Genomic DNA, 15,748 nt, shown 5'->3' with positions numbered 1-15,748 from the left:
CCAGCGGCGCTACATGATGTTTCATTATTGCTGCACAAGATGCCATTAACCCCCCCCCCCCCCCCCCCCCTGCTGTATTGGCAGCTCCAAGACAATTAACCGAACAGGAAATTGCTTGCGATAAACTTTTCACAATCGCTTAGGCGTTGTCTAATGTAAATTAACCCTAAATCAGCTTTTTGTGCTGCCCTGGCTTTACACTACATCCAAACACAACTAGTATTTTAAAATATTCAATTTTCCATAGAAAATAAAATTAAACATGTATTGTTTTGCTCACTGTTCCGAATACTGTCCCAGTTAGTGTCAGCAAAGAATGGATGGCAGCATAAATCTTCGTATCTCAGTCTCTCCTTCTGTCCACACAGCAAGCTTTGGATCAGATCTAAGAAGTTTTTGCTGATCTTTGGTTCTTCTGGAAACTTGAGAAAGCGCTGCAAAAATAATCTGACATTAATGAAAAAATGCCCTTGACCTATTCTAGAAAATGGCGTTCAACACAACAGGGATTTGGTCACCTGAAAGTTCATGATGTTATTGAACGTTTTTACTGCTGTTCCTTCTGTGAATGGTGATTTTCCATAATGCATTTCATAAGCAATGACACCAACTGACCACCAATCGCATTCAGGACCATAGGTAGTTTTTCCATCCCCATTCATCACCATGAGAACTTCAGGAGCCATATAATCTGGTGTACCTACAGGAAGGCGGGCATTCACCTGAAGTACAAGAGGGGAGGGTTCATGAGCAATCATGATACGACCACAAGAACACAGCTAAAGGCCACTAACATACTTACAATTTTATTTTGGGTCATTTTTGCTGCAGAGCCAAAATCTACAAGCTTAACGTGGCCAGTGCGATCAATGAGAATATTCTCTGGCTTAATGTCTCTGGAATATACAACAAACACTGCTTAGTAATGCCGATAACAGTACAAAACCGATATTTCACAAGCAAATTTTAAAACTAGCAGCAGTAAATAATTCTTCTGTGTTTTCTAACAATTAGTTTGGAACTGCATCTGTCTACAGGGAGTAAATATAAAAAAGTCGCATGCAAGAATTCATATTTTCCTGATCTAAAAAAAACGATTTGTAAAGTGGACCTTAACTCTTGCATATGACAAAAGGAAAACATATAGAAATGCCCCCTGTACAGTATGTATTTAGAGAATCAAGCCTGTCTAACTCCCCCTCATCTGTGGCTAAGCACAAGTTGCAATTTGATCCCTCAGCTGCATCAGCTGTCTGCCACGGCAGAGAGCCAATTGGTAAACACGGGAAGTTAATAGGTCTGCTTCAATGAAATCAGAAAGTAGACAAACTGCAGATTTATTTTATTTATTGTTATTTGTATCAGCTATAACAAAGAAATATTCTTCTTTAAAGGTTATTCTGTTGTTGCGTATTTTTTACAGCAGTGCTTCTCAACCTGGGGTTCCACGGACCCCTGGGGGTACATTAGTACCTGTCAGGGGGTCCCCCAGGGGCCGCGGGGAAAATGGCAGAGAAACAGCGCAGTTTAGAATTGAATAGCAGCAGCTATTAAATCTCCCCCGCAGCACACGCTATGCCCCAGTCACAGTTGCTCATGCGGGAGAGGTGTAGTAGCCTAGCTTTCTGATTGGCCCAAACGCTGCCAGTCACAGCAGCGCATACACTCGCCCGCACCACCATCGTGGCCAATCAGAGCCGCTGCTGTGACAGGCAGCATTTGGGCCAATCAGAGAGCTAGGCTACTACACATCTCCCGCATGAGAGCCTGTGAATGGGGAATAGCGTGCGATATGGGGGAGATTTAATAGCTGCTATTATTCAATTCTAAATTGTGCTGCAGCGCTTCCCTGCCATTTTGCCCGCAGCCCCAGCGCTGCCGCTGTGCTAGCTTATACAGTATGTATTGTATACTAGTAAGTATACAATACATTAGGAACAGTTTTTCTGGGGGGGGCTAAGGAGGAATATATCTGCTACAGGCACCATTTTCCTGTAGCCAGGAATAGAGAAGCAGGCCACGGGAAGGTGAGGGGAAGGCAAAGGAGGTGGCAGAGGCTCTTCCATCCAGCGCCATTTGCAGACTGTTGCTGCATGTGGCTGGACGTGTGAGAGGGAGCTCCCACATTGTAACACTCAGTGTAACAAAAATACTAATCCCAAAAGCATTTAGAAAAGCTATTATTAGAAGGGGGGGGGGGGTGTTAGTAGTGAAGTGGATAGGTAGGCTGATGGTGGTGGCAGTGGAAAAAGCTTTTTTTTTTTCCAATCTTTTTCCTTGCCGAGGCCCAGGCATAGAGTTTTGTGTGTGCTGTTAGTGCAAGGAGGCGACCGTACTGTCACTCCTGCCCAGCACATCTCCCCAGGCTTGGGAAAGAAAATAAAAACGTGTACAATTTGTTCTTTTTTCAATCTTTTTCCTTGCTGAGGCCCATAGATTTGTATTGTGTGTGCTGTTATACTGCGTGACTAGTGCAAGGCAATCCTACTGTCACTCCTGAAGTATGGATACAGTCCCTGCCTACCTCATTTGTTAACCAGAGACTGCAAAGTGTTAGTACCGGCGCTAGCTTTAGATGGGTATGGCCCTTTAAATGGATATCACCTCGGTGCTGCTCTGTAAACTGGGTGGTGCCAGTATGCTAAAAATAGGGAACACAAAAGAAAAAACAGAGCGCTCCGATGGTGCGTTACCACGTCAGACGGCTTGCCGAGAGGATCGTGAGCCGGCGGTTGTCCTCCTCCATACCTGCCCACCATCCGCACGGACCCTGTCAGCCCTGGCCAGGCACAGGACGCAGAGGGGACTCGCTGGTGGCCTCTTAAATGTGCATTCCTTGCACATACATTGTAAGTGCATTGATTTTAAGCGTGCTAATTTATTAAAAGTGGTAACGCACCATCGGAGCGCTCTGTTTTTTCTTTTGTGTTAACCAGAGACTACCTGTATTTCGCTAGTGTTTGGCTCCACCCACATCATGTCATGGTCACACCCACTTTTTCACCGCCTTATTCGGTAGGGGGTACATTTGCTTACGGATGACCCACAAAGGGGTACACGTGCTGAAAAGGTTGGGAGACACTGTTTTAGAGCAGAGAGGAAGTTCTGAGATCAGGTCTGCTTTAACAGTTAAAATTGTTGCTTAGTAATATAAACAATGAAAATTTCTTGCTTACTGGGAAGCTCTGGCCTTTTAAGGAATAGAGCCTTTTTGTCGTCGTTTCCCCCCATCCCCCCCTTTTTGGCTGTGATCGTCTCTTAGTGATCACAGGGTCTGGAGCCAAGGTTGAAAGCGACAAGACATTTAAATCCATGCCATGGCAGAAATAAGAGCTCCAAGCAGGGTGCAGATTTCAATTTGCAGAAAACAACTAATGTTATTTTCCACCATTAACACCACTTGGATAGCGACTCACCAAATTTGGACCACCACTAACAATGGTGCTAGCACATATGGATTGTGACAAAATTCATCGGGAGGAGTCACAGGCGGCATTTTGAGCTACACAGGAAGTATGCTGAAGAGAGGTACACAAGAAGACACCAGAACAGCAGTCTGTTAGCCAAGAGACCGAGCAGGGGAGAGCATGTGGGAAAACTCTGTGCTCTTGTAAAAAGCAACTAACCTGTGAGTGCAGTATGTGAATAAATGTTAAAGTTTGTAAAGCAATATTGAGCAATGCAAGATTTTATTTCCTTTGAGGAAACATTTATCTATATATGAGTGGTAACACTGCTGGACTTGGGATATTGGCTGCAGGGACGATGCTGCCAGAGAGGTGAGCCTGGAAATGGCATAGGTATGAGAATGTTGCTGGTGAGCTGGTAACAGGGTGAGCCAAATGAAGGCTCACCCTGCTGCCGCTCAAATTCCCGGGGTCGTTAAATACTATTCCCCCCTTAGAGTTGTAGCAACTGGGAGGGAGAAGTAATTCAGGGTCCGGCGATCACCGGAATCCCAGATTACCCTTGCGTGGGGTCGCACTGCTATAGTGGCGTCCAGCTTCGGCGCTGAGTACCATAATGACCTGCTTCGCACTACAGATCATGGTCAGTGGTGGTCCATCAAATTTGCTGAGTCGCCTTTCAAGTGGACTTGGTGGTGGAGAGTGACATCTGTTTCATGCAGCGCTGGTCCAGAATTTTCTACATATTTTAAAGGGATTTGATTCGTCCTGTGTGACTTAAGCGCTCCAGTTAACAGAGACTGTATTGCATATATTGCAGGTTTGAGGAGTGACTGCATCCTACAAACTAACACATCCAGTGAACTATTTTTACAAATAAACTGATCATGTTAATTGGAGGTGCACAACCCCCACACACCCCCAATCCCAACACCACCACTCTCACCCCTCCCATGGTCCATTCCTGTCCCCAGCCTACCCTTAAACATAATTAAATAATTTAGTGTGAAGCACAAGCTATGCATTTTCAGAATATGCAGAAAGCAAGATGGCAGCCTCATGAAAAAAATCTGCAGATTCTGCAGTTCTATCCAGCAACGATGACACTGTGCATTACATAGTTATTTAGGTTGAAAAAAGACATACGTCCATCGAGTTCAACCAGAGAACAAAGCACAACACCAGCCTGCTCCCTCACATATCCCTGTTGATCCAGAGGAAGGCGAAAAACCCTTACAAGGCGTGGTCCAATTAGCCTCAAAAGGGAAAAAATTCCTTCCCGACTCCAGATGGCAATGAGATAAAATCCCTGGATCAACATCATTAGGCATTACCTAGTAATTGTAGCCATGGATGTCTTTCAACGCAAAGAAAGCATCTAAGCCCCCTTTAAATGCAGGTATAGAGTTTGCCATAACGACTTCCTGTGGCAATGCATTCCACATCTTAATCACTCTTACTGTAAAGAACCCTTTCCTAAATAAATGGCTAAAACGTTTTTCCTCCATGCGCAGATCATGTCCTCTAGTCCTTTGAGAAAGCCTAGGGACAAAAAGCTCATCCGCCAAGCTATTATATTGCCCTCTGATGTATTTATACATGTTAATTAGATCCCCTCTAAGGCGTCTTTTCTCTAGACTAAATAAACCCAGTTTATCTAACCTTTCTTGATAAGTGAGACCTTCCATCCCACGTATCAATTTTGTTGCTCGTCTTTGCACCTGCTCTAAAACTGCAATATATTTTTTGTAATGTGGTGCCCAGAACTGAATTCCATATTCCAGATGTGGCCTTACTAGAGAGTTAAACAGGGGCAATATTATGCTAGCATCTCGAGTTTTTATTTCCCTTTTAATGCATCCCAAAATTTTGTTAGCTTTAGCTGCAGCGGCTTGGCATTGAATACGATTACTTAACTTGTTGTCGATGAGTACTCCTAAGTCCTTCTCCAAGTTTGATGTCCCCAACTGTATCCCATTTATTTTGCATGGTGCTAGACCATTGGTACGATCAAAATGCATGACTTTACATTTTTCAACATTGAATTTCATCTGCCATGTATGTGCCCATATAGCTATCCTATCCAGATCCTGTTGCAATATGACACTATCTACCTGAGAGTTGATGATTCTGCACAATTTTGTATCATCTGCAAAAATAGCAACATTGCTCACTACTGCATCTACTAGGTCATCAATAAATAAATTGAAGAGAACTGGACCCAGTACAGACCCCTGTGGGACCCCACTGCTAAGTCTCCCATTTTGAGTATGTTACATTGACAACAACTCTTTGTTTTCTGTCCATTAGCCAGTTCCCTATCCATGCACACAGACTCTTCCCCAGTCCTTGCATCCTCAACTTTTGCACCAGACCTTTGTGTGGAACAGTGTCGAAGGCCTTTGCAAAGTCCAAGTATATCACATCTACAGCATTGCCACGATCCACATTAGCGTTCACTACCTCATAAAAGCTGAGCGTGCAAATATGGTTTTAACATAAAATATAAATCCCCTCCACCCCATTATAAGCCGGAGTGTCCCAAATGTAAACATCTTAATGCGACTATGTTTCACTGTCTATGGGAATGCCCTATTATTATGCGGTTCTGGAAACAGGTGCAGGACTATGCGAAGCAAGTTTGCAAGTATAATTTGCCTAACGATGTTCAATTATTACTCTTCAATTACTATAAAGCTGCAGAACGTGAAGAACCCCAAGAAAGGGAGACTCCCACAAACCCCTCTATGTTGCTACATCTAATGTTAATAGCGGCAAGGAAGACTATATATAATAGGTGGATATATCCAACCCCCCCATCGGTGGCTGATGTTCAGGAGGAATTACTCCATATGTTCTACCTGGATACGTTAGGGACCCTCATGCATAAGGACAAGATGACTAACAAACTATTTAAAACATGGGAAAGATTTATCATATATGCATTTTCTCCACAGGAAATTAGTGGCATTATGGAACCTTTTAAGTACACAGAGTGGTATGCTATTAGAGACCTGGAGGGCAACTTGGGGAAATTGAAAGTTTGAAAGAAAACAGGGGACACGCGTATACCCATGATTTAAAGGGATCTATTGAAACTATCATTGCTATTTCTAGACATTTTAGAGTGCTTCTCAGTGATGGGGGCTGACGACGAGGGAGGGAATCTTTGAGGAATGGTGTGGGAAGGGGTACAAGGGTAGACAAACGGCTTATAGCATAGGACATGCTTTCCAAAAAACTATGAGGATTGCTATAAGTTTAGTAACAGGACGAATACGCTGCATGTCATGTAAATGTAACAAATGTTGTTATTTCAGGTCTCCCTTGAGGAGGGTTGTATCTTCTTTAAAAATCAATAAAATATGTTTAAAAAAAAAAGAAAAAAAAAAGCTGAGCATATTAGTCAAACAGGACCTGTCTTTAGTAAACCCATGTTGATGCTGAGAAATAAGATTGTTTTCTACTATGAAGTCATGTATAGTATCTCTTAGTAACCCCTCAAATAGTTTGCATACAACTGATGTTAAGCTTACAGGTCTATAATTTCCTGGATCTGATTTTTTGCCCTTCTTACATAATGGGAAAACGTGGGCTGTACGCCAATCCACTGAGACTCTGCCAGTTGAAAGAGAGTCACAAAAGATAAGATAAAGGGGTTTATCTATAACTGAAGATTGAGACTCTTCTGCATCTGTAATTTGCAAGCGTGCCGTTTCCTTTGTGAAGACAGAAGCAAAGAAAGCATTTAATAACTCTGCCTTACCTTGGTCATCCACCATTGAGTTCCCACCCTCATCCTTTAGGAGTCCTATACAATCAACCTTTCTTTTTTTTTTAGAGTACTTGTAAAACCTTTTTGGGTTAGATTTGATATCCCTAGCGATTTGATTTTCAGCTTCGATCTTTGCCAGCCTAATTTATTTTTTACAATTTTTATTGCACTCCTTGTAATTGCTTAGTGCAGCCTCGGCCCCCTCCTGTTTTAGGACCTTATAGGCATTCTTTTTCCTTTTCATTTTATCTCTAACCTTTCTATTCATCCATAGAGGCCTTTTTTTATTCCTAGACATTTGAAAAAATGCTATGTAGATAACTAGAACATGGCAGAGACCAGGTCAAGAACGCCTGCCTGCAGACCTTTACCAAGTGAAAACATTTGGTGCATCATGAAACCAACAAATAGGACAAAGGAAATCCCAAAATGTTGAGTAGCCGAAATCCTATTTCAGGCATGAAGGGGATATTTAATTTCCAACACTACTTCTAGTCAGAGTGTTAAAAAATGTGATGTTACACAATGTGACACACTCCTTGTCCCAGTTCTCCTGAAACATGTTCATCAGACGCTGTAACATGGAAACAGTGGGGACAGGAGACAGTAGTGGGTAGCGCCGATCTGAGGTCTGGGCTATGTGAGCTGACTAGCACACTCCTATTTCCTTAAAGGGACCCTGAGCAATTGGGTAAATTTAAAATTGGTACTCACCTTAGGCTCCTTCCAGCCCAACGTAGGCTGTGAGGTCCCCCGGTGTCCTCCTGGCTCTGTTCTGGGTTCCTCTGGCGGCTCAGTTACCAGCGACACTCCCGCTGAGCCTTGACTTCCTGATCGGCGACACTCCTTGTCATCAAAGTGTCCGGCGTGACAGTACTGCGCATGTACGGTCCATAGTTAGAAAACCGTGCATGTGCAGTACTGTTACGCCGGCCGCCACGATGACGTGTAGTGGCCGGCTTGATGACGAGGAGCAGCACCGATACTGTTATGGAAATGGAATAAAGATCTGGAACAAAGTGAAATGTATAGACCTGACTCCAGACAAGCTCACAAATCTCCTTCACTGTGCTCCTCTGACAGCATGCATGAGAGGAGGTAGACAAGCTGATCAGAAGAGGTAACAGGTAGTCTACAACTGTAATATTTCTGTAATAAAACTAGGAGTCAGGGAGATATGTATACACCACTCCTGACTGGCTGCTTATGATGTTACACTTCTGGCTCTGCAGCATGTCCAGTTCCAAAGCTCTGGCTGGTCTGTGCTGTCCATCCTGGTAGAGGGAGACACACTGAAAATGCCTAGCACACATTGCTGGTAACCTAACCCCTAACCACCACCTGAATATAATTTTTTCAGCAAGGTGATTATTAAACTATACACTGAGGCGTTGGTAGCAACCCCCCTGTGCAGGAAAATGGTCCAGTCCTGCAAGGCTGTCACTTTCTGTAACTGGAAACGTTGGGATTATTTTTACAGCAGAAAAGCTGAGCTGTGTGATGAAAGAAATTGTTCCTAGTACTTGTGGTAATATGTGCCCTAACATAAAGCATTTAAAAAAAAAAAAAAAAAAACCGACAAGTTGTTTATCAATAGTTGTCCTTTAAGCTGGGAGGACTGTACCTCAACAGAGCACAGTTTTCAATTTTTACTAAATAGTGAAAGTAACATGATAGAATAAGTTGCATAAAAGGTGAATGTAACAAGTTTATATTTTCATAAGAAAAGTAAGCCAAAACATGTCTGATACTAAATTACATATAAAAAATATACTGTATGAGGTAAAAAGGGTGTGTGGCCATTATGATTCTCACCTGTGTACATAGCCTATCTGATGAACACTATGAACTGCAAGAATAATTTCTCCCAGATAAAACTGAGCCATACTTTCGTCAAATTGCTCATCATATCGGTTTAGTAAAGACAGGAAATCGCCTCCTGGCTGATACTGCATGACCTGTGACATACATACAATATTCACACAGATTAAAGTCAACAAATCATGAAAGTAAAGGACAGATTCATACTAGCAGAAATGTTCATACATAACGTTGATTCCATAGCTTTTTAACTACTGCACATATCTTTTTAACTACTGTACATTGTTAGTCATAATAATACTAAGTAAAATAGGTGGCTAAAATAAATCAAGAATTCTGAACTCTGAATCCTGTAACAATACATAATAAAACCCAGATTATCCCAGGGATGATCAATATATTCATTAAATATATCAGTATTCCGAGTTCATGCGGGATTATGTAAATTCGTATGCAAATATATGCAGCTTGAAAATGGACCACTCAATTTAAACATAGGTGGGACTTGATTGGTAAAAGGAGAGAGTAAGGAGACATCTTACTTGAGGGACAAAAGCAGTTGAACAGAAAAGCTCAATGTGTTTTATCTCTATTCTTTAAAAGGACCTTTGTCACGAAAATCTTAAAATTTAAAATGTGTAAACAAATACAGTTAAGAAGTACGTTTCTCCTGGAGAAAAATGAGCCATAAATTACTTTTCTCCTATGTTGCTGTCACTTATAGTAGGTAGTAGAAATCTGACAGAACCGACAGGTTTTGGACTAGCCCATCTCCTCTTGGGGGGTTCACAGGGATTTCTTTATTTTCAAAATGCATTTAGTGAATGGCAGTTGCTCCGTCCAACTGTCAAAAAAGTGTATTGTGAGCATGGAGGCTGGCCAGCATCTTTGTATAAATCTTTTTCAGGATTCTAATGCTGAGAACTCCCCTATGGAGAAATGGACTAGCCCACAACCTGTCGGTAATGTCAGATTTCTACTGCTTACTGTAAATGCCAGAAACATAGGTGAGAAGTAAGTTATGGCTCATTTTACTCAGGAAGAAACGTACTTTCTGTAATTTCTGTACGTTTATGTTTTAAATCAGTGTTTCTCACCACGCGGTTCGCATACCCCAGGGGGTACACGAAACCACAGACTGAGGTACACAGCCAGGAGGGGTCGCAGCGCAAAACAGGGGAGCATGTCCACACATAGCGGCGGAGAGGGGGGTCCACTCCCCCCCCTCACCTTAGGCTCCCCCGTCAGCGCTTCCCCCTCCGACACTCATTAATAGCAGCAGCAGCATGGTAAAAGGAATGCGGACTTTCTTCTGCGTTCCACGCCACAGTTCCTTCTCTGTCAGAGATGATGCTACTTCCTGTTTATCAGGAAGTAGTGTCAGGCTCAGAGAAGATCGGACCTCCAGCGTGGAACGCAGAAGTAAGTGTGCATTCCTTTTACCATGCCGCCACTGCTATTAATGAGTGTCGGAGGGGAGAAGCACTGAGGGGGGAGCCCAAGGTGAGGGAGGGGACCCGCCTCCCCGCTGCTATGTGTGGGCATGCTCCCCCGTTTTGCACTGCGTCCCCCTCCTGGCTAAACTGAGGGCGCCCGTGCCCGTGCCTGGCTATACTGGGGGAACCTATACCTAGCTATACTGGGGGCACCTATACCTAGCTATACTGGGGGCACCTATACCTAGCTATACTGGGGCACCCATGCCAGGCTATACTGGGGGGTACCCATGCCTAGCTATACTGAGGACACCTATACCTAGATATACTGTGGGCACCCACCCATGCCTGGCTATACTGGGGGCACTTATACCTAGCTATACTGGGGGCACCTATACCTAGTTATACTGGGGGCGGGCACCCATACATGGCTATCTATATTGGGGGCACCTATACCTGTAGTGGGGTGTGTGTGTGTGTGTGTGTGTGTGTGTGTGTGTGTGTGTGTGTGTGTGTGTGTGTGTGTGTGTGTGTGTGTGTGTGTGTGTGTATATGTGGGGGGTACTTGGCTGGAAGTGAATCGCAATAGGAGGCACTTGGGTCGAAAAAAGTTGAGAAACACTGTTTTAAATCACCCAATTTATGATTTACTACTTTACATAAGTAGTACTACCTAGTATCTTTGGTTGGTACAAGTATATTAGTATTGGTGACTTTCTATATATCTTCTTTTCTACATTGTCATTTACCAGATAGAGGAGCTCTTTATCCTGAAAGGCATATTGTAGTGTAGGTATCCAAGGACTATTGTGATAACTCAGAATAGATCGTTCTTCTTCAAAAAATGAAACCTAAACAAAAAACAGTAGAAAGTCTGTGAACCTGGAAATGGACACCATCCTATATAATGAACCCCAAGTGTCCCTGCGTCATCCTGTCTCTGTGTCCGTGTGTTGTGCTACTGCGCATTGACAGGACGGACAGAAGGACGGGGCCAGGGAGCCGTGCGAACAGGTGCGTAGATGTGCGTAGATGTGCGGGGGACTGGTGTGCGCGCATGCAGCGGTTTGAAGAGACCAAGAGCCCGTTTTTAAACGGGCTTAGGTCTACTAGTCACAAAATATTTGATTACTTGTAAAGGGTCTCTATATCAATATAATTTATTTCTAAAGAGGTTGTTTATAAAGGATTTTTACCACAGTGAATAAATTACCAAGGCCTGATTCACACAGCAATTTTGCATATGTGCATGATTCAGAAACACGAGAACTGACAGTCCATGTTAATCAATGTGCTTATTCACATCAAATACATTTTACCACCTGATTAGCTCATCTACCCCCTCTAAATTCATGACTCCTCTCCTCACAGTTTAATAGCTGTATGATCACTCAGTGAACACAGCTACAGCCATAATTCTGATTACAGCCTATGGCGGCGCCAGCTGTATCCAAATATCCTGTGTCGTTTTAACAGTGCTCACACTAAGAGGGCCGGAGGACCATCTCTTTCCTCTGCTTTACAACCTGTTCAGAACTGCAGGCTCTTTGTGCCGCTAACCATCGAACCCATGGATGTCACTGTTCTTGTTAAGTTCACCACTTCAGTCTATCTGGACGCATATATCCGTCCAGATAGACTGTGCTGCTGCCTGAGGCGCGCTCCCGCTGCCTGCCATTAACCCCCAATCAGTGAATGGGAATATAATTCCCATTCACCGATCTAAGTCCACTGCAGAAAAACTGACGGTCATTTCTGCAATAAAAAAAGTTTCCCGTCCTCTTTGTAGTTCCTGGAAGCGTGATCGAACGCTTCCAGGACATTTTTGACTGTGGTCATCTTGTGGCCAAATAGTAAACTACACCCACATACATTTTTTATTAAAGTATTGCATTATTTTACATTTAAAATAAATCGGTTTCCCTCCCACACCAAAAATTACCCAAAAACATTTTTTAATAAAAAAAAAAAACAACAATTAAAAAAAAAAAACTCACACACCATGGTAAGGGTTTTACCACCATATGAGCCATACAGTAGCAACCCCCCCCCCCCCCCTCCTCTCCCCGATGATATATTGGAGAAAAGGTAAAGATTTCTCATTGGACAAGGGTTATCAGCTGCTGATTGGGATGAAGTTCAATCCTTGGTTACTTGTAACGATCGGTGTCAGCACACAGAGAGAATCTGATTATTGGCGATCTGCAGTATCACCAAGAATACAGATTATACCTGATTATTGATGATCTGCAGAATCACCGATAATCCAAGTATAACTAACCTCTGGACACCTTTATAGTGTGAGTGTTTGGTGCAACAGTAATTACTTTGAGTAAGACCACCTGAGGGGCAGGTGGTCTTTGGCAGTACGGGCGAAACTGCCTTTCGGAAAGCACAACAACCTTCCAGCAGCCTGAGACCTCCCAGTGGGCGGAGTCCCAGGGTGAAGGTAGGAGGGACCTGCAAGTGAGTGACACCAGAAGGTGGATGTAACTAGCAGGTCTGGAGACTAGCTCTTAAAGAGAGAGATAGCTCTCGAGGTCGGGCAAGCCAGGTCGGCAACACACAGACAGATAAAGTACAAAGACAGAAGACTGATTCGGTATCCAAGGCAGGCAGGTTTTGGCAACAGGTAATCAGATATACGAAGGTACCGAATCAGAAAGCAGAGGGATAGTCAGGAATGCAAAAGGTCATAACAGATATAAACAATGCCTAGTCTTGGGTGTGAGGTCCGTGGTCTCGACACCCTGGAACTAGTCTGAAGTATAACAGAATGATAACACAGCGTTCCTAATCTTGTGTGTGAGGTCCGTGGTCTCGACACCCTGGAACTAGTCTGAAGTATAACACAATAAATACACAGAAGTAATCTGGCTCAGTGTGAATTCCCAGGTCCTCCTGGTTCTAACACACTGTGGGATCTGACTAAGGTCTGAGTGCTTCCACGTAAGTGTTCGCAACGGCAGACAACCTGAGACTGGCCAGCAGTGGCTATATATAGAGCAGCGCTCTCGGGCGCCGCCCATCAGCAATCGACCAATAGCCACTTGCCTTTGAGGTCAGCTGACCAACCCGGTCAGCTGACCCCTCTTCGTTTGTCATAAAGGTTCTGCCTCTCCGCGCGGGCGTATTCCTCAATCTGTGTGAACTAACAGACCCAGCCACACCAGCCGCTTGCTGCTGCGGACAAACCGCCGCGCTAAACACGGAATCAGCCGCCTTGCCGCCAGTACATGCGGCGGCTTTTCCGCAATTTCTCACAGTACCCCCCCCTGAGGAGTGAACTCCGGACACTTCCCACCAGGCTTTCCAGGATGCAGGTCATGGAATTCTTTCTTTAATTCCTCTGCGTGCATACGACAGTCTGGCACCCAGGTTCTATCCTCAATGCCACATCCCTTCCAGTGCACCAGATACTGCACTGAGTTCTGCACAAGCCGTGAATCCAGAATCTTTTCAACCTCATACCCAGGTTGGTCATCAATCAACACGGGGGGGGGGGGTTGTTTGAGCGGAATCCACGTGAACTGCCGGCTTGAGCAAGGACACATGGAATGATCTCACACCACGCATGCTGGTAGGGAGATCAATGAGATAAGTGACATTATTGATCTTTCTGGTCACTGGAAAAGGACCCACAAATCTAGGGCCTAGTTTGGGTGACAGCTGCTTCAAGGCCAAGTGTCGTGTAGACACCCAGACCAAGTCCCCTGGAGTGAATTCCCATTCTATGGAACGTCTCGTCAGCCTGTTTTTTCTGGTTCTGAAAAGCCCTCCCCAAATTCCTTTTGACTATTCCCCAGGTTTGCTTCAAGGACTTCTGCCATTCATCCAGGGCTGGAAATGGAGTAGAAGTCACTGGCAATGGAGCAAACTTAGGTGAGCTTCCTGTCACCACCTGAAATGGGGAAAATCCTGACTAGGAGCTTTTCAGGTTGTTGTGTGCAAATTCTGCAAACGGCAAGAATTTAACCCAGTCAGTTTGTGCATCCGCAACATAGCATCTCAGAAACTGTTCCAGGGATTGATTGACTCTTTCGGTCTGGCCATTGGTCTGTGGGTGGTAGCCTGATGAAAATGAAAGTTCCATGTCTAACTGATGGCAAAACGCCCTCCAAAATTTAGATACAAATTGGACTCCCCGATCTGACACTATATTTTCCGGAATGCCATGCAGCCGGAAAATGTGCTAGGTGAAAAGATCAGCTAATTCCTGGGCCGAGGGGAGTCCTTTCAGAGGGACAAAGTGAGCCATCTTACTGAAACGATCGACTACCACCCAAATGACCGTCATACCCTCAGACCTGGGGAGTTCACCCACAAAATCCATGGACAAATGGGTCCAAGGTTCACTGGGAACAGGTAAGGACTGTAATGTTCCAACTGGTGCCTGACGTGAAGGTTTGCTTCTAGCACGTACTGCACACTCTCTCACAAACTCTTTACAGTCTGTTGCCAATGACGGCCACCAAGCACATCTAGCAAGAAGATCCTGAGTTCTGGTGGCCCCAGGATGCCCAGCATTCTTGTGGGAATGAAACAGCTGCAGTAGTTGTAGGCGAAAAGACAATGGTACAAACAACACCCCCTCAGGCTTTCCCTCTAGAACATCCTGTTGAAATGGACTCAAAGTGACAGTCCAGTCCTTCCAGGTTTCAGTGGCCGCCAGGACCATTTTTTGCGGGATAATGGTCTGAGGGTTGTGCTGTCTCGGGCTCAAAACACCTGGATAAGGCACCTGCCTTGATGTTCTTACTACCAGGGGTATACGTGATTACAAATCTGAATCTCGAAAAGAATAACGACCACCGGGCCTGTCGGGGGCTAAGTCTCTTAGCGCCCTCAATGTACTCCAGATTTTTGTGGTCAGTGTAAACGGTAATTGTGTGTTCTGCCCCTTCTAGCCAATGACGCCATTCCTCAAAGGCCAACTTGATGGCTAGAAGTTCCCGGTTGCCTATATCGTAGTTTTTCTCTGCGGGTGAAAATCTACGAGAAAAATAGGCACAGGGGTGAAGTTTCCCCTGCAATCCAGAACGCTGAGACAGCACAGCCCCCACCCCTACCTCTGAGGCATCAACCTCCACGATAAAGGGAAAGGTGACGTCAACATGTTTCAGTATAGGGGCAGAAAAGAACAATTTCTTCAAGGTGGAGAAAGCAGCATGGGCCTCTGGGGACCAGTGATGAGTGTCTGTACCTTTCTTGGTGAGACTGGTGAGGGAAGAGATCACCGTGGAGTACCCCTTTATGAACCTCCTGTAGTAGTTGGCGAACCCCAGGAATCTCTGAAGTGCCTTCAGGCC

General features: G+C 44.5%; 1 protein-coding gene across 1 annotated transcript in view; it reads right to left on the bottom strand.

Annotated features, from left to right (window-relative positions):
* The window catches only part of CIT (citron rho-interacting serine/threonine kinase), a 150,184-nt gene that overhangs the window by 98,034 nt on the left and 36,402 nt on the right, over nt 1–15,748 (bottom strand). Inside the window, exons 5-9 of the mRNA XM_068243643.1 lie at nt 11,189–11,290; nt 8,998–9,140; nt 803–896; nt 519–722; nt 281–434 (exon numbers count right to left, since the gene is read on the bottom strand). Of these exons, the coding sequence (XP_068099744.1) occupies nt 281–434; nt 519–722; nt 803–896; nt 8,998–9,140; nt 11,189–11,290 (697 nt within the window). The remainder of the gene's footprint in view (nt 1–280; nt 435–518; nt 723–802; nt 897–8,997; nt 9,141–11,188; nt 11,291–15,748) is intronic.

Source organism: Hyperolius riggenbachi, chromosome 1, assembly GCF_040937935.1.
Source record: "Hyperolius riggenbachi isolate aHypRig1 chromosome 1, aHypRig1.pri, whole genome shotgun sequence".
Lineage (NCBI taxonomy): Eukaryota > Metazoa > Chordata > Amphibia > Anura > Hyperoliidae > Hyperolius > Hyperolius riggenbachi.
The sequence above is the reverse complement of the archived record's forward strand: the minus strand, read 5'-3'. Positions and strand labels throughout refer to the sequence as shown.